The 23,902-nt window shown below is 44.9% G+C and overlaps 1 protein-coding gene across 1 annotated transcript in view; it reads left to right on the top strand.

Moving 5' to 3' along the window:
* LOC137371883 (contactin-associated protein-like 5) overlaps positions 1-23,902 on the top strand; it is a gene marked incomplete at its 5' end in the record, with an annotated part of 700,863 nt that overhangs the window by 202,924 nt on the left and 474,037 nt on the right. Inside the window, 2 exons of the mRNA XM_068034867.1 lie at positions 13,014-13,217; positions 19,214-19,398. Of these exons, the coding sequence (XP_067890968.1) occupies positions 13,014-13,217; positions 19,214-19,398 (389 nt within the window). The remainder of the gene's footprint in view (positions 1-13,013; positions 13,218-19,213; positions 19,399-23,902) is intronic.

Genomic DNA, 23,902 nt, shown 5'->3' with positions numbered 1-23,902 from the left:
GAGCCAATGAGGTACTTCTCAACTGTAGTCACTGTAGTCACGTCAGGAAATACAGCAGCCACTTCGCACACAACAGTGTTCCACAAACAGCAATGAGATCTGTTTTTCTTTTGATCTGTTGGTTGAGGAATAAATGTTGGCAGAATACCAAAGAGATCATCCCTGTTCTTCAAACACACGCAACTGAGATGGCTGATGTTGTAATATCGCTTTAACATATACGCCACACGGCATCACAGGAAGTGATGTCATTCAGCATGTGAGCAGTTGGTTGGAGTTGAGCAAGACACCAAGTCATGTGTGTAAGATGGAGCTCTCTTGTAAATGTGTCGCTCTACAAATAAAGAACCCACAGTTTTATAACCACTCAACTTAAGATTGTTTGGTTCCTTATTGCTACATAAAGGCAATAATGCAATATAGTGCGGGCATATAGTTTCTGAAGATTTTTCTCGACTTCCAAACCAACCATCCATGATGTGGTAGCAGCACGTGGTCACTGAAGAATCATACCCTCAATAACATTGCAGCATTGTGTGGTCTCTGAAGCAGCACACCATTCGCAACGTGGTGATGGCGATGCGCAGGGAAGGTCACAGCTCCGAGGTAACACTACTGCAAAGAAGATCAGGAACGGTACTCACGGGGACCAGTGATCTCAGGTAGGACATTGATCTCTCCAGCCATAGTCCAACGTGGACAGGGCAGCGCAACTCATCAGCGGTGGGGACCCAGCATGGGCAAGTTCGATGACCTTCCATAAATTTGGTGCTCAAGACACAGTGAGTACACACAGTGGGTTGTTCAGATAGACGGTGGCTGGAATGAAACAGCAGAAATCAGGTGAAATCATGCTCGGAAACAGCGAGCAAGGTCAGTTCTCATTAAGGCTGCAGATTGCCATCGCCGTTATGCGCTCGGTGTTTTTCCACTGTTAGTGCTTCCTGGGCGGGGCCTCCCTAATCACAGGCAGAAAGCCCACGCTGCAGGCATAGGTTTTGAACATGGCCGAAGGTCGACGCTCAAGACATAGTAGACCTGCAAGATTTTTTCCCTCCGGGGAAAGGCCCCAAAAAAGGAGAAAGAGAAGCTACAATTTAAAGGGGAATGTGCAGCTGCATTTTTGACACAGGGAATTTGGCACCATGTCCACTGAATATCCTTCATGAATTGGAAAGCCCAAGAACTCCTCCACGAATTTTATCTTTTTAAACAACGGATGGAGTTGTGTTTCTTGGATCTGACCATCATGAAGCTGGAAAAATGAGCGATCAAGATAAAAATAGCAATCGGTAATGATGGGCTACACTGGATTAACACCTTGGGACTTTCTGAATTGGAGCCAGCAAGACTATGGTCTATGTTAGAAGACCAGCTCAAGGTCAAGATTAATTTCAGAATTCACCTCCTAGGGCTGATGGCAGGCAGCAATCAAGAGAGACCATTGAGCAATTTGTTAGCAAGTGCCACAAGAAAGTCAAACTCTGTGACTTCTCAGAGGGAGAATTATCAGGACATATTTTGGAGTTGGTGATTGTGTCTATCCCAATAGAAGCTTTTCAGAAAGAGCTGCTAGACAAGGAAAAAGGGTATGATGTTGAAAGTCTCCAAAGAGACAGCAGGAAGTTTGAAACAATTGCTGCAAGTCGGCAGTGCATACAGGCATTTTGTAGGACAGCTGTAGGTGAGGTAACCAGAGCACCTCAGCCAGCAAGATATATAGCAAGTGCAGCCTGATGCATCAACAGAGGAATTGTCCTGCCTTTATAGACAATTACAAGGTGTGTGACAAGAAAGGGCACTGGGCAAGGCTGGGCAAGAGGTCTAATACCTGGTGGAAGAAATAGGGATACATCTGCCAATAGCCAAACCAAACACAGACATGTCCGTGAGATTGACAGTGATGTGACTAACACAAAGGACGCTGAAGGTGAGCAAGCCTTCCACACAGTAACCCTTACACACCAAATGGTTGTGGTTACACAGAGGGAAGCATTCACAACCATTGACACAGTGTGCCCAGAGAAAAGTGGTCAACATAGATTGGGGCTCAAGGTCAATACAGGGGCAAGTGCAAACATCTTGCTGCTACGAATAATGAAGGACATGTACTCGGCGAGGTGGAAAGCCATGATACAACCGACATAAACAAGGCGTACTGCGTACAATGGTACACCGATCAACTGCATAGGTACTCGAGATTGAAGTGTAGGTATGGAACCTCGGTTTGGCCACAACAGGTCTTCTATATCGTCGACACAAATGGTCCAGCAGTTGCAGGCCTGCCGGCATGTAGTGAACTACAAATCGTAACAATCCATGGGATCAGTAGTGTGCTAGAATCACATGACCAGGTTCGACCCTGTGGAGTCCATCCAAGATTTACAAAGAATGTACCCAGACTGTTTCGACAGAGTGGGAAGGTTCAAAGGAGAAGCTGTCCTACATGTGAGGGATGACATGCTTCCTTCTTTGGTCCACCAAGGAAATGTAGCATCCATGTCATGGACAAGCTGAAAGAGCTGGATACTATGGAGCGGCAAGGAATCATCAGGCGTGTTCGACAGCGCACAGATTGGTGCAACCCGATAACAGCCATAGTCAAAAAAGATGGAAGCATTCTGGGTTTGTTTGGACTTCAGAAGGCTAAACGAGGGGTTGAAATGCTGTCCTCACAAAATTCCCACATTATAAGAGCTGAATCCAGATTCGCTAAGGTCAATTTTTTTTCAAAATTATTTGCAAAACACAGGATATCCAGTCCGAGTCAAAACCCACTCGACAAAGAAGACTTGCAAAGATGTCTCAGTATCTTCAATTTCCTAGCTCCTTACATTTCAAATTTCTCCAAGAAGATTTCTTCAATTCTACGGGAACTCCTCAGAAAAAAAAACACCATTTCTGTGACATGAGGACCACCAGCATTCATACAATTTGCCGAAGCAGTTAGTTATATGAAAATGAAGAATGTGCAGGGTTACAGGGAGAAGGTAGGGGAATGGAACGGAGGGAGTTGCTCTTGCAGAGAGCCGGTACGGACATGTTGCGCCGAATGCCTTCCTTCTACACTGTAATGATTCTGTGATGCTGTGATCAACAGATACATGCTTGCACTACTATGAAGCAACAAGGACACCATTCTCAAAGTATGCCTCACATGCTTGTTGCAGGATGGACGTCCAATAGCTTGCGGTTCAAAAAAGCTTATCCCCCACATCGGCCAACTATTCCAAAATAGAAAGGGCAACACTAGCACTGGTGTTCAGAATCTCAAGGTTTCACACTTATCTCTTCGGGAAACACTTTGTAGTTGAAACCAATCACAAGCCATTAGTGATGATATGGCAGAAGCCGCTCGCACACGCGCTTTCTCGGCTGCAAAGGCTGTTGATAAAAGTGCAAGGATATGACTGCAAGGTCAAATACGAGCCAGAGAATCTCATGGTGACCTCTGATCCTTTAAGAAAGTTACCTAATCTCAAAAAGTGTGAAGACGATCCACTAGACGTCCAAGTTGACGAGGTTGACATCAAGCTAGAGGAGGTACACCAGATTGATTTGATATGTTTTTGGGCAGAAAAAGCATGAAGAACTATGGGAAGAAACCTCAAAAGACCCAGTCTTGAAGACGCTATGGCAACTCATTATTAAAGGATGGCCTGACAGCATACAAGATGTTCCTGCGCGGAGCTCAAAACTTTCTGGGCATACCGGGACTAAGTGCCTTTGAGCACCCTGCTACCACCCCCTGCATCCCAGAGCTGGGAAGAGCCCCACATGACTTTTCTTGCTGTGCTTCTCGTGCAGCAACAGGGCCACCTGCCGCATGGCTAATTGTGGTGGTGGCAGAATGAGGCCTTAAATGGGGATTAATTACCCAGTTAAGGGCCTCAATTGGTGGTGGAGCGGGAAGGCCATTCACAGGCCATCCTGCTCCCGACTTAATTTTGGCGGAGGCAGGAAGGTGGCGAGGTTCCCCCCACCACCCCGTCACCATCCCACCCAATTTTATGCTCTCCCTACCTTCAAACCCACTGTGGTGGGAGGACATAAAATAGTCCCCTTCAGGTCAATGACCTTTCATAGAACTGGAAAAGATTGGAGATGTACCAGGTTTAAAGCAAGTACAGTGACAGGTAAAGGAGGGAGAAGAGGAAAGAACAAAAGGGAAGGTCTGCGAAAGGGCAGAAGACAGGAGAGATTAAATGATGAAACAGATGATAGTGCAAAGCAAAAGGGGAGGGTGGCAATGGGAGAAGTAAAAAAAACAGAGGTATATAGAGGAGGTGTGAATGGGAAAATATGGAATAATTACCAATAGCAGCCATTTAAAAACAATCAACAAAAAAATTGAGCAGAGGGTATGATCTAAAATTGTTAAACTCAATGTTGCATCCGGAAGGCTGTAAAGTGCTTATTCAAAAGATGAAGGGCTGTTCCCTTAGCTTACTTTAAGCTTCATTGAACAGTGTAGGAGACCGAGGACAGAGAGGTCAAAGTGGGAATGGAACAGAGAATTAAAATGACAAGAGACTGGAAGCTTGGGGGAGGGGAGGGGATCACATGGGAACTGAATGGAAGTGTTCCACATCGTGATCACCCAATTCTACGTTTAGTCTCCCCATTGTAGAGGAGGCCACAACGTGTGCAGCGAATACAGTATATTAAATTGAAAGAAGTACAAGCAAATCACTGTTTCACCTCGAAGGAGTGTTTGGAGCCTTAGCTAGTGAGAAGAGAGGAGGTAAAAAGAAAATAGTAGTTCAGTGTTTGTATGCTGAATGCCCCATAGCTTTGTTTCGTGAAGATTATAGTTCATGGGGAAGGGGAGATAGTGGCGTAGTCGTAATCTCACTGGGCTAGTAATCCAGAAGTCCAAGCTAATATCATGGGGACATGGGTTCAAATCCCACCACAGCAGCTGATGGAATTTAAATTCAATTAATTAATAAAAATCTGGGATTGACAATTAGTCTCCGTAATGGTGCTATGAACCATTGTCATAAAAAAACACATCTGGTTCACTAACATTCTTTAGTGAAGGAAATCTGCCATCCTTACCTGGTCTGACTGCAGACCCACAGCAATGTAGTTGACTCTTAACTGCCGTCTGAAATGGCTGAACTATTATCAAGGGCAATTGGAGGTGGGCAATAAATGTTGTCCTGCTAGTAATGCTCACATCCCATGAAAGAATTAAAAAAAAACTCATGTCATGAGGAAATCAGATTGTGACAAAAAGTTTCATAGTTCGCTACATTTTTTTGATTAATATTTTATAAATAATAATAAATATAGTAATAAATATATTTTGTCAATTGTTATGCCAGTGTGTTTTATTGAATGATAATTTTCTTTGGTCCACCAACCGAAGATCTGAAGTTCTATTTTTTGAAGAAATTTTAAAAGAACTTTTAAAAAAAGATGACTGCTTGCAGTTTAAGATGATCACCTAATTTGCAACTCTGGCCAGGATTTAACCCTCAGCGGATGGAACCAGCCGACAAATGAAAAGTTGGTGCGAACCCGCTTCCGCCTTGCCTGGGAAACCGACCCATATCTTGCTGGTCGCCCGGCTTTAATTGGTGTGAGGCGGGACTTCCACCCGCTTGAGGTATGAAGTCCTGCCTAATAGAGCTGCCGGCCAATCAGCGGGCCAGCAGCTAACTGTCCCAGCAGCGCCACCAGGAGCGGAGGCCACTGCTGGGACTACAGCCCAGCTTGAAGAAGAAATTGTCAGGGAGCCAGGAACAAAGGTAAATTTTGGTTGCCTTGCCAGGGGTGATCGGGCAGGCCCCGGCGAGGCAAGGGTGGTCGATTGGGGGGGGGGAGGGGGTGTGATGGATGTTGGGGGTGGTTGGGGCAGCAAGGGCTGCCCTCCATCGGGCGCAGGGTGCCTGATCATGAGGGCCCTCCCCTGGGCCGTCAGAGAGCTGCCTGCTTTTGTCAGGCGGCTTCTCTCGGGCCTTGGCCGCCCAATTAGCCACAGGTAAAATCCCCGTGGAGGCAGGCGAAGGCCATTAAGTGGCCATTAAGTAGACACTTAAGGGCCTTGATTGGCCTGGGGTGGGCAGACTGTTTTTTGTCGCTGCTGCCCTGCATAAAGTGGCGGCAGAGGCAGGAGTGCGTCGATAAGGGATCCCGGAGCCTCCCGCTCTATTTTACACCACCACCCCCCTCCACCTCCCGCCACCATTCGGGGGGGGGGGGAACATAAAATTCGGACCACTATATCCTACATTGCAAAGGACTGTGAGAAGGGAGATGAAATGTCTGTGAATTTCCCAGCAAGAACCAAGACCCAGGAAGTTTAACAGAACTACTTGCTCTTTCAGCAAGCAGAGAAATCCTGCTAATTATTATGTTTGAATCACTGAGTGACTGTCATGTGACAAGTCCCTCCCCATCTGTGGTATTAAGTTGGTGTTTTCTATGCAGCGGAGGAGAAGCAACTGGACTCTAACATGTGCAGACCCTAAGTGGGGGTCTCTCTCTCTCTCTCTCTCACTCTCTCTTTCTCCATTCCAACTTGAAAGCTTTCAAATCCTACCTGTTGCCTGACCATCTTTGCATACTCCAGCTACAATCAGAAACACTGTTGGAGGAAATAATCCACATCACTGTCTCCAAGAGACCCACCAAATCAGTCATCTACTTCTTCAAGCTAAAAGCCTCAAGACCATTGAATTCAGCTAGAAGCCAGTCAAATCGCCAAACTTCACAGACTGTATACCTTTTTATTTTTATGGTCTCTAACTTAACCAATCTACACTGTAACCTATTTGAATGTATGTAAGCCTCTCATGTGTGTGTGTGTGAGTGAAAGTTGGTGTATTGTTTATTATTTGTTTTAGTTGATTTAGGTGCACAGTGGCGCAGTGGTTAGCACCGCAGCCTCACAGCTCCAGCGACCCGGGTTCAATTCTGGGTACTGCCTGTGTGGAGTTTGCAAGTTCTCCCTGTGTTTGCGTGGGTTTCCTCCGGGTGCTCTGGTTTCCTCCCACATGCCAAAGACTTGCTGGTTGATAGGTTAATTGGCCATTATAAATTGCCCCTAGTATAGGTAGGGAAATATAGGGAAGGTGGGGATGTGGAAGGAATATGGAATTAGTGTAGGATCTGTATAAATGGGTGGTTGATGGTCGGCACAGACTCGGTGGGTCGAAGGGCCTGTTTCAGTGCTGTATCTCTAAAAAAAGAAAAAAAAAATTTTAAAATTTTTTTTTTTATTTGGCCGGCACAGTGGCGCAGTGGTTAGCACCGCAGCCTCACAGCTCCAGGGACCCTGGTTCGATTCCGGGTACTGCCTGTGTGGAGTTTGCAAGTTCTCCCTGTGTCTGCGTGGGTTTTCTCCGGGTGCTCCGGTTTCCTCCCACAAGCCAAAAGGCTTGCAGGTTGATAGGTAAATTGGCCATTATAAATTGTCACTAGTATAGGTAGGTGGTAGGGAATGTAGGGACAGGTGGGGATGTTTGGTAGGAATATGGGATTAGTGTAGGATTAATATAAATGGGTGGTTGATGTTCGGCACAGACTCGGTGGGCCGAAGGGCCTGTTTCAGTGCTGTATCTCTAATCTAATATAAAGTTATCCTCTTTCTTTGTTAAGTCAAGAAAACCTGTCTGATTGGTTCTTGTTATGATCATAGCAATTAAGCAATCAAACACTTTCTGAATTGGCCAGTATATCCACTTTAAGAAAGAATTAAACCTGTTTTTGTCAAACAAGGAGAGGGAAAAGAGGGGAGCCCTTTGACCCCTCCTCACTTGACCATAACACAATCAAATCTGGAAAGAGAATTGCAAATGCAAAGAATTATTAAAAGTAGACTTTACAAATATCTGGTTGGTTAAATGGTCTCTGTAGTAAAGGACAGCAATCTGAAATAATAGTTCTCATGGATATTTAAGGGTTTTCCAACAACATTTTTGGGGAGTTATTTTGTATTGTCTCCTATCTTTAGTGACATTAATTCTCATCTTTACCAGTGATGTTCTGTACTTCTTTCTTATGGAGTGGTGCCTGGTCTCCTCTTGTAGGTGCTCTCTGGTGGTATGGCTGAGACTTGACACTCAACTCATTACAGAAGGAGTTGCAGGCCAGAATCTGAATTTGGCAGCAACAACTTAATTCTTTGAGAATAGTATTACTAGGAAATACTGAATAGCTTCAGATAAGATTTTCCTTCATTACATAAGGCACCTTTGTTAGCAACTATAGCACAGTGAGGGATTTAGCACTTCTTTGTTTTTACTAGTTTACTGCTTGTCCTTTATGATGGCCTGGTAGGTCACTTGTTCATAACTATTAGCAATGGATTAGTGTTAATGGTTTGAATATTTTCTGTAGATTTTTATTGAAAGTAGATGGAACATAATCCCAGGCATTCTACCTCACTGGTTCTTATCATATTTTTTATTATTTGTTGTATGACTTAGGTACTATTGATCTGAAACTTTCTAGTTAGAGTTTAAGATAGATGCAAGTCACCTCACCAAAAGAGGGGGATTCAAGCTGGAAAACTGCAGAAGAACAAACCTACAGAAAGAATACTCCAGTCAGCTTTGACATTAAACTTGTATAACAGTTCCTGAAATCAATTATGTTGAAAACAAAATTATATTTTCCTTATAATCACAAGTATGCAACGCTGACTCACTTGGATTTCTTCAGTGTTCTGTTCCATTAATGCTGACAGTTTTTAAAGCCTCATGCATGCAAACCTACTCTCACACTGAAGAAAGAAATAGCATTTTGAAAGTTCAAATCAAATGAATATATATTGGTTTCTACAATGGAAATTCATTGATAGTAATTCTGGATTGTTGAAGAAAACAATTTCTTAGGCAGCGCTACATAATACAAAAAAAAAACTTCTTCATAAAACCTTCCATTCCTTCCACAATTTGATGTCTGTCTATCTTTCAAACTCACCACTCTGAGAAGTTCTGGGCTAATGTGCCAAAACTTTGTGATGAACAGTCTTAGATTGATGATCAGGGAGGGCTGGGGAGGGGGGTGGGGAGAGTGAGGAGGAGTGATGCTGTGAGGTGTTGGAGTATTTCTTTGGTCCAATTCTTAGGCAAAGTATTTCTAAATAACATTTCACTTGGAAGGGAGGAAAGAACAAAAGGGAAAAATAGGGTAGAAGGCAGGAGAAAATAAGTGGCTTAAGGGATGTTGGCGGAGTTGCTGTCCAGAAAAATGGGAGCAGTGGCTATGATCTGAAATTGTTGAACTCAATGTTGAGTTTGAAAGGCAGTAGAGTGGCTAATGGCCCTATTGTGGTCATTTAAAGGTCCTCTAGATCCACCTTTTGTTTCTTTACTTGTCCCATTACCATCCTCGTTTGCCTTGCACCAAATAGCACAACAATCAAGGAAGTTTAAGTGTGAGTTACACCCTTTACACTCGAGTATCTTGGATCTTTACACTGATTCAACAGTCTCTTCCTGAAGCAGTCTTTGCCTACAAAACTGGCCATGTCCCCAGGTCAGAAAGGCAAGTTTCCACCCATTGTGCTCACTTGGGATTGTTCATCAGATTGAGCCCAGATTCTCAAGCGCATAGGCACACATTGTCACAGTAATCCAGCGTTCACCACCTGGCCAGCAGTGAGCAGCAGACAACTGAAGCCACTGATCTGTTGTGCTCGACTGCAGAAAAATCAATCAGTCAATGAAAGACAGCAGTGACCAGCAATCAACTTAAATTGAACTGTCCTGTCCTACTGCTGCAGAAATAACAAAAAAAAACTAGCATTTATATCGTGCGTTTAAGGCCACCAACTATACAGCCGATGAAGTACTTTTGAATTGTCGTCATTGATGTAGTGTTGGAAATGCTGCAGCCAATTTGCACACAGCAAGCTCCCACAAACAGCAATGTGATAATGACCAGATTATCTGCTTTTGTGATGTTGATTGAGGGATAAATATTGACCAGGACACCGGGGATAACTCCCCTGCGCTTCTTCAAAATAGTGCCATTGCATCTTTTACATCCACCTATGAGGGCAGACAGTGTCTTGGTTTAAAATCTCATCCAAAAGGCAGGACGTCTGGCAGCACAGAACTCCCTCAGTATTGCACTGGAGTATCAGCTTTGATTTATGTGTTTAAGTGATGGAACATAGGACATAGGAGCAGGAGTAGGCCATTCAGCCTGCTCTGCTATTTAATTAGATCATGGTTGATCATCTACCTCAACACTACTTTCCCACACTATCCCCATATCCTTTGATATCATCAGTATCAAAATATCTATTGATTTCTGTCTTGAGCATGCTCAATGATTGAGCTTGCAGAGAGAGCCCTTTGAGATAGAGAATTCCAAAGATTCACCACCCTCTGAGTGAAGAAATTCCTCCTCATCTTAGTCTTAAATGGCCTGCCCCTTATTCTGAGATTATGTCCCTTGTTTTTAGTCTCACCATTCAGGGTAATCATCCTATCCACAAGATTTTCAAAGTTTTAATGAGATCACCTCTCATTCTTTGAAACTTTAGAGAACACAGGCCAAGTTTCCTCAATCTCTCACCTTAAGATAATCCCACCATCCCAGGAGTTAGTCTGGTGAACCTCTGTTGCATTCTCTCTATGTCAACTATATCCTTCCTGGAGTGGGACTTGAACTCACAATCTTATGACTCAGAGGGGAGTGTTCTACCAATTGAACCACAGCTGCTACACAAATCATTGATTAATTAAAAAAGATGGACAATGCCTTATTTGCTTGTAATCCCATTCTTCTATATGATGTTAGATAATGCCCTGTTCCAGTCACAAATCGATTACAGTGCTTGACTACGCCAATTCATGGGTGAATTTGTGATCAGGCTTATACTGATAAGTTTGTGTGGAAACTTGGGCATGACTAAAGCAGCATTGGGTACATTCTGGGAGCAATTTTCTGATTGCGTCCAGATTGGAAACTCCAGGCCATAATTTAACCTGACATCTCAGTGCAACACTGAGGGAGTGCTGTACTGCTGGAGGTGCTGTCTTCCAGATGGAATGTTAAACCGAGGCCCAGTCTGCCCTCTCAAGTGACCATCCACAACCAAGCTGAAGATGTGAGAATTTCTGGTGGATAATTGATTTAGCTATTCATCACTAAGTCCAGCGAGGTCACTACTCCAAGATCACCCTGTCAAGCAAAGATAATGCCCAGCTTCATTTTTCGACCACCAACCATCTTCTTGAACCTCTGTCGGCTGCGCCTCACCCTCATGTTCAACAGCAAGTGCGATGAGCTCATGAAGTTCATTGCCACTAAGGTTGAAACCATCTGTTCGGCTGTCTCTGCTGCATGTGCCCTTTTGCTTATCCACTAAACCAAAGCTTCTCTAAGCTTCCCATTGTATTAGCCTCGCACCTACATCTTTATCCAGTTTCTTTCTCATCGCCTTTCATGGTCTCTCTGAGTTCATCCCATCTATGAGACCAACTTCCTGCTCCCTTGACCCGACTCCTACTATATGCTGACCTCCCCACTTTCCTACCTAGCCCTCATGCTAGCCGACGATGTAAATAGTTTACTCTCGTTGCGTACTGTTACACTCTCTTTCAAGACTTCCATTAACATGTTTTCCTCAGAAAAAACACCCTCAATCCTTGTAAATTACTGCTGCATCATCAACTACCCTGTTTGTGCTCCAAAGTCCCTGAACATATTGCCACCTTCCAAATCCAAGCCCATCTTTCCTGCAATTCCATGTTTGAATTTCTCCAAATAGGTTTCTGTTCCTAAACAGCAGCAAAAGAGGCCGAACTAAAGTCAGAAAAGATATACTTATATGACTGGGACCAAGGTGCATTAACTCTCCTCATCCCCCTTGACCTTTCTTCAGCTTTGACACAATCGAGCACATCATCCTTCTGCAACACAGCTCAAGGCACCAGGATAAATTTCTACATTACTACGAATGATGCTGTGGGATCGTTTAGTCCAATTGAATAGACAATGGGCTGGATTTTATTTTGGTAGCGGGGATCCCAGAAAGCAGAGTTGGGGCGGGGATTGGTGAGGGGCAACCCTGTCTCGGCCATTTTCCAGAGCCCCGGCCGAATTCAACGGCGGGCAGGCAATTAACTGCCTGCCATTGGGGATGCCGTCATCTTTAAGGGACAAGATCCCACCCAAGAGCTGCAGGCCAATCAGAGGGCCAGCAGCTCAGCAGTGTCAGCAGCACCCAGGAACGGGAACTGCTGGTACTGTAGGAGGTCCGGAGCAGCAGCAATGAAGGATGCCCCAGAAGACAGGTGAGTGGGGTTAGGCTTGCAGGGGCCACTCAAGCAGGCACTGGTATGGTATGTGGGAGGGGATTTATTGCTGAGAGTGGGGGAATCTTACAGCAAGGTGGGGGCAAGCTCTTGCCACCAGAGGGAGGCCCTCCATGGGCCACAGGTTGCCCCTCTAAATTGAAGAGAGTCTCAATTTGTCTCTGGACGGAAAGACCGTCCTCAATCTTTCCCACCTTTGGTAAAATTCCATCGCATCGGGAAGGTGACAGGCACTTCACCCCCTGACTTCCCACACCATTTTATGCAACCTCCCCTCCCCCCACCACCTCCCGGACCATCCTAAGTGGGCTGATAAAATCCAGCCTAATTTCTCATTGGAAGTCACTATCTTCCACGTTACAGCATTTCCTCAGCATTGTGTTGAAGTATCAGCTTAGATTATGTGCTCAAATCCATAGGGTAGGGGGCCTTAACCCCATCGCGATCAGATGTGAAGATGCTGTCAACAGAAATAAGTTAACACTTATTTGATACCCAGTGATGAATTATGCAGGGATTTTCCTGATTGGCCTCCGAAACTTCAGCTGAAGATCCACAGAAACCCTGCTGATCGTATTTATGCCATTTCTCCAGGGTTTCCATGGATCTTTAGCTGAAGTCATGTCGTCTGATGTCATATGGAAATTCAACCGCTTCGTTTCAGCTTTGCCATGAGTCACAGAAGAACTTTTCAAAATTTCATGTTAACTTTTTTTTCTTCCTCTGTAGAATCTGATGTTGCTGACTTTGATGGCAGAAGTTCCCTACTTTACAGATTCAATCAAAAGAGCATGAGCACAGTCAAGGACATTATATCTTTGAAGTTCAAGACGATGCAAAGTGATGGAGTTATGTTGCACGGAGAAGGACAACGGGGAGATTGTATCACACTGGAGCTAAAAAAAGGCAAACTCTCACTGCACATCAATTTAGGTAAGTAATTAAATGTCTAAATTGGCAACAATAGTTATCTATAATTCCCTAATCCATCCAGAGTGGCAACATATAGATGAGACGGAGGAAGGGACAAGGATAGATCTTGAGGAAGCTCTTGAGATAACGATGGGGCTGGAGCAGGATGGGTTTTGGTGGCAAGAGCATTCATTGTTGGAGATGCTTTGGCAACAATTGGACAGATAGGAATGGAACCAAACAATGGCAATGACAATGTGCTTAATATCAAAGGAGGATAGTGTAGCTGAACCTTGTCAAAAGATTCAGAAAATTCGAGGAAGATAAGGAGGGAGAATGCTCCATAGACACAATTACTGAGGATGTAATTTTTGACATTGGTTACATTCACTTCTATTAGTGGAGAGTAAACATGATAGGAGAGATTCAAAGATTCAAACCCGATATTGTGGGAAAGGTGGGCATGAATTTGGTATACAGGCAGCAAGACTTAGGTAAGGGGCAAGATGTCATCAATAATTAACTACGTTTCAGTGAAAGCCAGGATCTCAATGCAATCATCTACCAAAAACATTGTGGATGGCAAAGGACTGTTTCGTGAGTGTACAGACATTCTGGAGGGAAGGGTTGGAAAATGCGATGCAGCAAAGTCAGTACCTGACAGAGAAAATAGGCTAAAGTTCACATTTGTGAGGCTTTTGAAATGATCGATTGGGACAAACTATGCCCATTATTTAGTAGAGCTCATTAATTTAACATCATAACCAAAACTGCAAATAGAAAGTTTGGCAAATCTTTTGTTTTACACAGTTGTTAGGACCTGAAGTGCTCATACCAGAAAGAGTTTTTAAAAATTTATTCATGGGATGTGTGCATCGCTGGCTAGGCCAGCATTTATTGCCCATCCCTAATTGCCCTTGAAAAGGTGGTGGTGAGCTGCCTTCTTGAACCGCTGCAGTCCATGTGGGGTAGGTACACCCACAGTGCTGTTAGGAAGGGAGTTCCAGGATTTTGACCCAGCGACAGTGAAGCAATGGCGATATAGTTCCAAGTCAGGATGGTGTGTGACTTGGAGGGGAACTTACCGGTGGTGGTGTTCCCATGCATTTGCTGCCCTTGTCCTTCTAGGTGGTAGATGTCGCGGGCTTGAAAGATGCTGTCTAAGGAGCCTTGGTGCGTTGCTGCTGCCACTGTGCGTCGGTGGTGAAGGGAGTAAATGTTTGTAGATTGGGTGCCAATCAAGCAGGCTGCTTTGTCCTGGATGGTGTCGAGCTTCTTGAGTGTTGTTGGAGCTGCAACCATTCAGGCAAGTGGAGAGTATTCCATCACACTCCGCACTTTGTAGATGGTGGACAGGCTTTGGGGAGTCAGGAGTGAGTTACTCACCGCAGGATTCCTAGCCTCTGACCTGTTCTTGTAGCCATGGTATTTATATGGCTACTCCAGTTCAGTTTCTGGTCAATGGTAGCCCCTAGGATGTTGATAGTGGGGGATTCAGCGATGGTAATGCTATTGAATGTCAAAGGGAGATGGTTAGATTCTCTCTTGTTGGAGATGGTCATTGCCTGGCACTTGTGTGGCGCGAATGTTACTTGCCACTTATCAGCCCAAGCCTGGATATTGTCCAAGTCTTGCTGCATTTCTACACAGACTGCTTCATTATCTGAGAAGTCACGAATGGTGCTGAACATTGTGCAATCAACAGCGAGCATCCCCACTTCTGACCTCATGATTGAAGGAAGGTCATTGATGAAGCAGCTGAAGATGGTTGGGCCTAGGACATTACCCTGAGGAACTCCTGCAGTGATGTCCTGGAGCTCAGATGATTGACCTCCAACAACCACATCTTCCTTTGCACTGGGTATGACTCCAGCCAGCGGAGGGTTTTCCCCCTGATTCCCATTGACCTTCGTTTTGCTAGGGTTCCTTGATGCCATACTCGGTCAAATGCTGCCTTGATGTCAAGGGCAGTCACTCTCACCTTAACTCTTGAGTTCAGCTCTTTTGTCCATGTTTGAACCAAGGCTCTAATGAGGTCAGGAGCTGAGTGGCCCTGGCGGAACCCAAACTGAGCGTCACTGAGCATGTTATTGCTAAGCAAGTGCTACTTGATGGCACTGTTGATGACACCTTCCATCACTTTACTGATGATTAACAGTAGGCTGATGGGGCGGTAATTGGCCGGGTTGGACTTGTCCTGCTTTTTGTGTACAGGACATACCTGGGCACTTTTTCACATTGCCGGGTAGATGCCAATGTTGTAGCTGTACTGGAACAGCTTGGCTAGGGGTGCGGCAAGTTCTGGAGCACAGGTCTTCAGTACTTTGCCGCAATTTTGTCAGGGCCCATAGCCTTTGCAGTATCCAGTGCCTTCAGTCGTTTCTTGATATCACGTGGAGTGAATCGAATTTGCTGAAGTCTGGCATCTGTGATGCTGGGCACTTCAGGAGGAGGCCAAGATGGATCATCAACTCAGCACTTCTGGCTGACGATTGTTGCAAATGCTTCAGCCTTATCTTTCGCACTGATGTGCTGGGCTCCCCCATCATTGAGGATGGGGATATTTGTGGAGCTACCTCCTCTAGTTAGTTGTTTAATTGTCCACCACCATTCACGGCTGGATGTGGCAGGACTGCAGAGCTTAGATCTGATCCATTGGTTATGGGATCGCTTAGCTCTGTCTATCACATGCTGGTTACGCAGTTTGGCACGCAGATAGTCCTGTGTGGTAGCTTCACCAGGTTGACACCTCATTTTGAGGTATGCCTGGTGCTGCCCCTGACATGCCCTCCTGCACTTTTCATTGAACGAGGGTTGGTCTCCTGGCTTGGTGGTAATGGCAGAGTGGGGGATATGCTGGGCCATGAGGTTGCAGATTGTGGTTGAGTACAATTCTGATGCTGCTGATGGCCCACAGCGCCTCATGGATGCCCAGTTTTGCATTGCTAGATCTGTTTGAAATCTATCCCATTTAGTACGGTGGTAGTGCCACACAACACAAACGAGGGTATCCTCAACGTGAAGGAGTGACTTTGTCTCCACAACGACTGTGCGGTGGTCACGCCTACCAATACTGTCATGGACAGATGCATCTGCAGTAGGCAGATTGGTGAGGATGAGGTCAAGTATGTTTTCCCCTCTTGTTGGTTCCCTCACCACCTGCCGCACAATGGCGGCACAGTTGCGCAGTGGTTAGCACCGCAGCCTCACAGCTCCAGCGACCCCGGTTCATTTCTGGGTACTGCCTGTGTGGAGTTTGCAAGTTCTCCCTGTGTCTGTGTGGGTTTCCTCCAGGTGCTCCGGTTTCTTCCCACATGCCAAAAGACTTGCAGGTTGATTGGTAAATTGGCCATTATAAATTGCCCCAAGTATAGGTAGGTGGTAGGGGAATATCGGGACAGGTGAGGATGTGGTGGGAATATGGGATTAGTGTAAGATTAGTATAAATGGGTGGTTAATGGTCGGCACAGACTCAGTGGGCCGAAGGGCCTGTTTCAGTGCTGTATCTCTAAATAAAAAAATAAAATAGAATAAAAAATAAAAAATAAATTTAAAAAAATAAAAAATAAATAAATAAATAAAATAAATAAAAAACCCAGTCTAGCAGGTATGTCCTTTAGGACTCGGCCAGCTCAGTCAGTCGTGGTGCTACTGAGCCACTCTTGGTGATGGACATTGAAGTCGCCCACCCAGAGTACATTCTGTGCCCTCGCCACCCTCAGTGCTTCCTCCAAGTGCTGTTCAACATGGAGGAGTACTGACTCATCAGTTGAGGGAGGGCGGTAGGTGGTAATCAGCAGGAGGTTTCCTTGTCCATGTTTGACCTGATGCCATGAGACTTCATGGGATCCAGAGTTGATGTTGAGGACTCCCAGGGCAACTCCCTCCCTTCTGTATACCACTGTGCCGCCACCTCTGCTGGGTCTGTCCTTCCGGTGGGACAGGACATACCCGGGGATGGTGATGGCAGTGTCTGGGACATTGTTTGTCAGGTATGATTCCGTGAGTCTGACTATGTCAGACTGTTGCTCGACTAGTCTGTGGGACAGCTCTCTTAACTTTGGCACAAGCCTCCAGATGTTAGTAAGGAGGACTTTGCAGGGTCAACAGGGCTGGGTTTGCCGTTGTCGTTTCTGGTGCCTAGGTCGTTGCTGGGTGGTCCATCCGGTTTCATACAATTTTAATGACTTTGTAGTGATTAGATACAACTGAGTGGCATGCTAGGCCATTTCAGAGGGCATGTAAGAGTCAACCACATTGCTGTGAACCTGGAGTCACATGTGGGCCAGACCAGCAGATTCCCTTCCCTAAAGGACATTAGTGATCCAGATGGATTTTTACAACAATCGACAATGGTTTCATGGCCATCATTAGACTAGCTTTTTTAATTCCAGATTTATTAATTAATTTCAAATTCCACTTTCTGCTGTGTTTGGATTTGAATCCATGTCCCCAGAGCAATACCCTGGGTTTCTGGGTTACTAGTACAGTGACAATACCACTACGCTACCGTATTAGAAGTCAAGCCACAATCGCTTTAACAAGGGATGTGGATAAAAGAGCGTATGGGGAGAGGGCAGAAGCAGAGAAAAAACTGAGAATGGACACAGGCACAATGGAGAGAATGGGCCAACACATGGCAGATGAAATTTAATGCAGAGAAGTGTGAAATGATGCATTTTGGAAGGAAGAATGAGGAGAGGTAAATAAACTAAGTGGTTTAATTTTAAAAGGGGTGCAGAAACAGAGGACCTACATATACAAATCTTTGAAGCTGTCAGGGCAACTATATAAAACTGTAAAAAATTTGACCGATCACTTTATAAATAGAGACGTGGAGGATATAAGCAAGGATGTTAAGCTTATTATTCATAAATCACTGAATCAGGCTTTAGCTAAAATGTTATGTTCAATGTTGGGCACCAAACTTTAAGAAAGATGTCAATGCCTGCAGAGAGCTGGCATGGACTCAATGGCCTACTTCTAAGCCATAAATGACACCAGGTATAAAGGCCTTCAGTTATGTGGAGAGACTTGAGAAGCTGGGATTGTTTTCCTTAGAGTGGAGAAATTTAAGGAGAGGTGTTCAAAATTAGGAGGGGTTTTTATTTATTTAGAGATACAGCACTGAAACAGGTACTTCGGCCCACCAAGTCTGTGCTGACCAGCAACCACCCATTTATACTAATCCTACATTAATCCAATGTTCCCTACCACATCCCCACCATTCTTCTACCTACACTGGGGGCAACTTACAATGGCCAATTTATCTATCAACCTGCAAGTCTTTAGCTGTGGGAGGAAACCGGAGCACCCGGCAGAAACCCACTCAGTCACAGGGAGAACTTACAAATTCTGCACAAGCAGTACCCAGAACTGAACTCGGGTTACTGGAGCTGTGAGGCTGCAGTGCTAACCACTGCACCACTGTGCCACCTGTTTTGCTAAAGTAAACAAGGAGAAACTGTTTGCAGCTGCATGGGTCCATAACCAGAGGACACAGATTTAAGATAATTGGCAAAAGAACCAGAAGGGAGATGAGGAGAATTTTTACGCGGGTTATAATGATTGGGAATGCACTGTCTGAAAGGGTGGTAGAAGCAGAATGAATAGTAACTTGCAAAAGGGAATTGGATAAATACTTGTAAAGATAATAATAGTAAAGCTTTCAGGAAAGAGGAGGGTAGTGGGACTAATTGAATAGCTCTTTCAAAGAGCTCTACAGGCCCCAATGATCCGAAAATCCTCCTCCTGTATTGTAAGATTCTTTGATTCTATGATTGTGCTTCTTTCCTGCTGTAAAATTCAATGTTTCAGGTGGAGACCCACCATGTGAAATATTTCAAATCACTTTGTTATTGATTTCACAGTTCCTGTATAGATATTAATATTTTATTTAATATCTCGGCTGGATTTCCATTTCTAAGGCTTTTGCATTACTGTCATAGGAACAGTTTTCTTTGATGTTTCATTGATTTGGGAAAGTGTAACTGCAGAGTGGATTTTCTATATTTCAGGCGACACAAACTTGCATTCCATCAATGGTCACACCACAGTCACGTTGGGGAGTCTGCTGGACGATCAGCACTGGCACGCCATTACAATTGAACGCTACAACAAACAAGTGAATTTCACCGTGGATAAGCACACACAACACTTTCGAACCAAAGGAGAGTTTGACTATCTGGATATTGATTATGAGGTGAGACTTGTACTTAAAAAAAAGGCAAGTCAAACATTGAAAATAAATTTTTAAACTTTGATCCGCGTTGCAAGTGAGGCCAGGATGAAGGTAGTTACTAATAAATCCAATAAGGAATTCAGGAGAAACTCATTACCCAGGGAGTGGCTAGAATGTGGAACTTGCTTTCACAAGGAGTAGTTGAGGTGTAATAGCATAGGTAAAGTTTAGGGGAAGTGTGATATGCACATGAGGGAGAAATGAATAGAAGGATATATGGATGGTTTAGCTCAGGGTTGTCCAACATACGGCCAGCAGGCCAGGATCCGGTCCATCCGGCTCACGGACGTAAACTGTTTCCAGGGGCGTTCCTCATCCTCACCGTGACTGGAGATGAGAAGTTTCCCTTTGTCGGAACCGGCTTTTAAACTACTACGCTTTTGAAAAAGATCGTTGTCAGTTTCACAGGTGACAGCCGCTGACATTGGGAACAGCCATTTCCCAACAGACTAGGGGGGCTGGATTTTATGTCGGGCAGACGGGAGCTGGCCACTGACATAAAAGTCAGTGGCAAATCCACTTCCACCCGGCGTGGTGATCCGTCCCACTTTTTACGGGTCCCTGGACTTTAATTGTTCCAAGGCAGGACTTCCAACCACTTGAGGGAGGAAGTCTTGCCTCATTAAGCTGCCGGCCTGTCATCAGGCCAGCAGATCTTAGTCCCAGCAGCACCACTGGGAGTGGTGGCCACTGCTGGGACTGCAGCCCACCAGAAGACATGGAGCTGGGACTAAAGGTAAGTTGGGGTTTGCCTCATCGTGGAAATCGGTCGAGACCCGACAAGGCAAGGATGGTTGTTTGGGGCTAGGGGGCGTCTCAAATCCTGGGGGTGGTTGGGGAAGCCGGGGCGGCCCTCAATTGGGCACCCTGTGCCCAATTTTCAAGGCACCCCCCTCCCCTACAACCCGGTACGCTGAGAGGCTGCCAGGTAGCACTGGGTGGCCTTTCACGTCTCCTGGATGCCTGTTTGCCATGTGTAAAATATCCATGGAGGTGGGCGAAGGCCCTTAAGTGACCACTTCGGGGCCTTGATTGGCCTGAGGTGGGCAGCCCCTTCCTTGACCCCTACCATGGCTCAATCCTCAAAGCCCTGCAAGTCTATTGCTCTCAAGTGGCCATCCAGCTTCCTCTTGAAATCATTAATCATCTCCACTCAGAAACATAGAAAATAGGAGCAGGTGCAGGCCATTCAGCCCTCCGAGACTGCTCTGCCATTCATTTTGATTATGGCTGCTCATCCAACTCACTAACCTGTTCCCGCTTTCGCCCCATACCCTTTGATCCCTTCAGACCCAAGAGCTATATCTAACTCCTTCTTGAAAACATACAATGTTTTGGCCTCAACTGCTTTCTGTAGTAATGAATTCTACAGGCTCACCACACTCTGGGTGAAGACATTTCTCCTCATCTCAGTCTTGAAAGGTTTACCCCATATCCTTAGAATATGACCCCTGGTTCTGGACTCCCCCACCATCAGGAATATCCTTCCTGATTCTACCCTGTTAGAATTTTATAGGTTTCTATGAGATCCCCCCTCACTCTTCTGAACTCCAGCGAATATAATCCTAACTGAGTCAATTTCTCCTCAAATGTCAGTCCCGCCATCCCAGGAATCAGTCTGGTAAACTTTTGTTGCACTCCCTCTACTGCAAGAACATCCTTCCTCAGATAAGGAGACCAAAACTGCACACAATATTCCAGGTGTGGCCTAACCAAGGCCCTGTATAATTGCAGCAAGACATTCCTGCTCCTGTACGCAAATCCTCTCGCTATGAAGGCCAACATACAATTTGCCCTTTTTACCACCTGTTGCACCTGCATGCTAACCTTCAGCGACTGGTGTACGAGAACACCCAGGTCTCGCTGCATATTCCCCTCTCTCAGTTTATAGCCATTCAGATAATAATCTGCCTTCCTGTTTTTGCTACCAAAGTGGATAACCGCACATTTATCCACATTATACTGCAGCTGCCATGCATTAGCCCACTCACTCAACTTGTCCAAATCACCCTGAAGCCTCTCTGCATCCCCTCACAACTCACCGTCCCACCCAGTTTTGTGTCATCCGCAAATTTGAAGACATTACATTTAGTTCCCTCATCTAAATCATTAATACATATTGTGAATAGCTGGGGTCCTAGCACTGATCCCTGCGGTCCCCCACTAGGCACTGCCTGCCATTTGGAAAAAGACCCATTTATCCCTACTCTTTGTTTCCTGTCTCCCAACCAATTTTCTATCCATTGCAATACACTACCCCCAATCCCATGCGCTTTAATTTTACACGCTAATCTCTTATGTGGGACTTTGTCGAAAGCTTTCTGAAAGTCCAAATAAACCATATCCACTGGCTCCCCCTCATCAACTCTACTAGTTACATCCTCAAAAAATTATGGTAGATTTGTCAAGCATGATTTCCCATTTATAAATCCATGCTGACTCTGCCCGATTCTACCACTGTTCTCCAAGTGCTCTGCTATAAAATCTTTGATAATGGACTCTAGAATTTTCCCCACTACCGACATCAGGCTAACTGGTCTATAATCCCCTGCTTTCTCTCTACCTCCCTTTTTAAATAGTGGGGTTACATTAGCTACCCTTCAATCTGTAGGAACTGTTCCAGTGTCTATAGAATCTTGGAAGATGACCACCAATGCATCCACTATTTCTAGGGCCACTTCCTTAAGTACTCTGGGATGCAGACCATCAGGCCCTGGGGATTTATTGGCATTCAATCCCATCAATTTCCCCAAAACCATTTCTCTGCTAATACTGATTTCCTTCAGTTCCTGTCTCTCACAAAGCCCTGTGTTCCCCAACATTTCTGGTATGATATTTGTGTCCTCCTTTGTGAAGACAGAACCAAAGTATGCGTTTAGTTGGTCAGCCATTTCTTTGTTCCCCATAATAAATTCCCCTGTTTCTGACTGTATGGGACCAACATTTGTCTTCACCAATCTTTTTCTCTTCACATACCTATAGAAACTTTTACAATCAGTTTTTATGTTCCCCGCAAGCTTGCTCTCGTACTCAATTTTCCCCTTCTTAATCAATCGCTTGGTCCTCCTTTGCTGAATTCTAAACTGCTCCCAATCCTCAGGTCTGTTGTTTTTCCTGCAAATTTATAAGCCTCTTCCTTGGATCTAATGCTATCTCTAATTTCTCTTATAAGCCTTGGTTTGGCTATCTTTCCTGTTGTTCTTTTGCGCCAGACAGGGATAAACAATTGTTGCAGTTCATCCATGTGCTCTTTAAATGTTTGCCATTGCCTATCCACCATCATCCCTTTAAGTAACGTTTCCCAATCCGTCAGAGCCAACTCGCGCCTCATACCTTAGTAGTTTCCTTTACTAAGATTCAGGACCCTAGTCTCAGAATCAACTATGTCACTCTCCATCTTGATGAAGAATTCTATCATATTATGGTTGCTCGTCCCCAAGGAGTCTCCGACCACTAAATTGTCAATTATTCCTTTCTCATTACACAATATCCAGTCTAGGATGACCTGTTCTCTAGTTGGTTCCTCAACGTATTGGTCCAGAAAGCCATCCCATATACACTCCAAGAATTCCTCCTCTCGGGTATTGTGACTAATTTGATTTGCCCAATCTATATGCAGATTAATTTCCTGTTTAATGCCTTTCCCAACATCACCACTACAATTTGGGGGTCGATATATAACCCCCACTAACATTTTTTGCCGCATTGTGTTTCTCAGCTCTACCTATACAGATTCCACATAATCAGAGCTAATATCCTTCCTTACTGTTGCTTTAATTCCTCTTTAACCAGCAATGCAACTCCATTTGCTTTTTGTCTGTCTTTCCGAAATACTGAATACCCCTGGATGTTCATTTCCCATCCCTGGTCACCTTGCAGCCATGTTTCCATAATCCCGACTATATCATACCTGTTTACATCTATTTGTGCGATTAATTCATCCACTTTATTGCGAATACTCCGCGCGTTAAGGCACAAAGCCTTAAGACTTGTCTTTTTAACATTACGTGTCCCCTTCCCACTCTTTTTCACTGTGGCCCTGTTTGATTCTGGCCCTTGATTTCTCTGCCTATCACTTTTCTTATTCCCCTTACTGTCTTTTGTTCTTATCTTTGATCCTCCCTCCTCTGACTCCTTGCAAAGGTTCCCATCCCCCTGCCATTTGAGTTTAAACCCTCCCCAACCACTCTAGCAAATACTCCCCCAGGACATCAGTCCCGCTCCTGCCCAGGTGTAACCCATCTAGTTTGTACTGGTCCCACCTTCCCCAGAACCGGTACCAATATCCAGGAATCTAAAACCCTCCCCCCCGCACCATTTCTTCAGCCACATATTCATCCGATATATTCTGCTATTTCTGCTCTGACTAGAATGTGGCACTGTTAGTAATCCTGCGATCATTACCTTTGAGGTCCTACTTTTCAACTTACTTCCTAGCTCCCTATATTCTGCTTTTAGGACCTCA

The sequence above is a fragment of the Heterodontus francisci genome, chromosome 7, assembly GCF_036365525.1.
Source record: "Heterodontus francisci isolate sHetFra1 chromosome 7, sHetFra1.hap1, whole genome shotgun sequence".
In the NCBI taxonomy this organism is placed as follows: domain Eukaryota; kingdom Metazoa; phylum Chordata; class Chondrichthyes; order Heterodontiformes; family Heterodontidae; genus Heterodontus; species Heterodontus francisci.
This window is presented reverse-complemented; position numbering and strand designations above follow the sequence as displayed.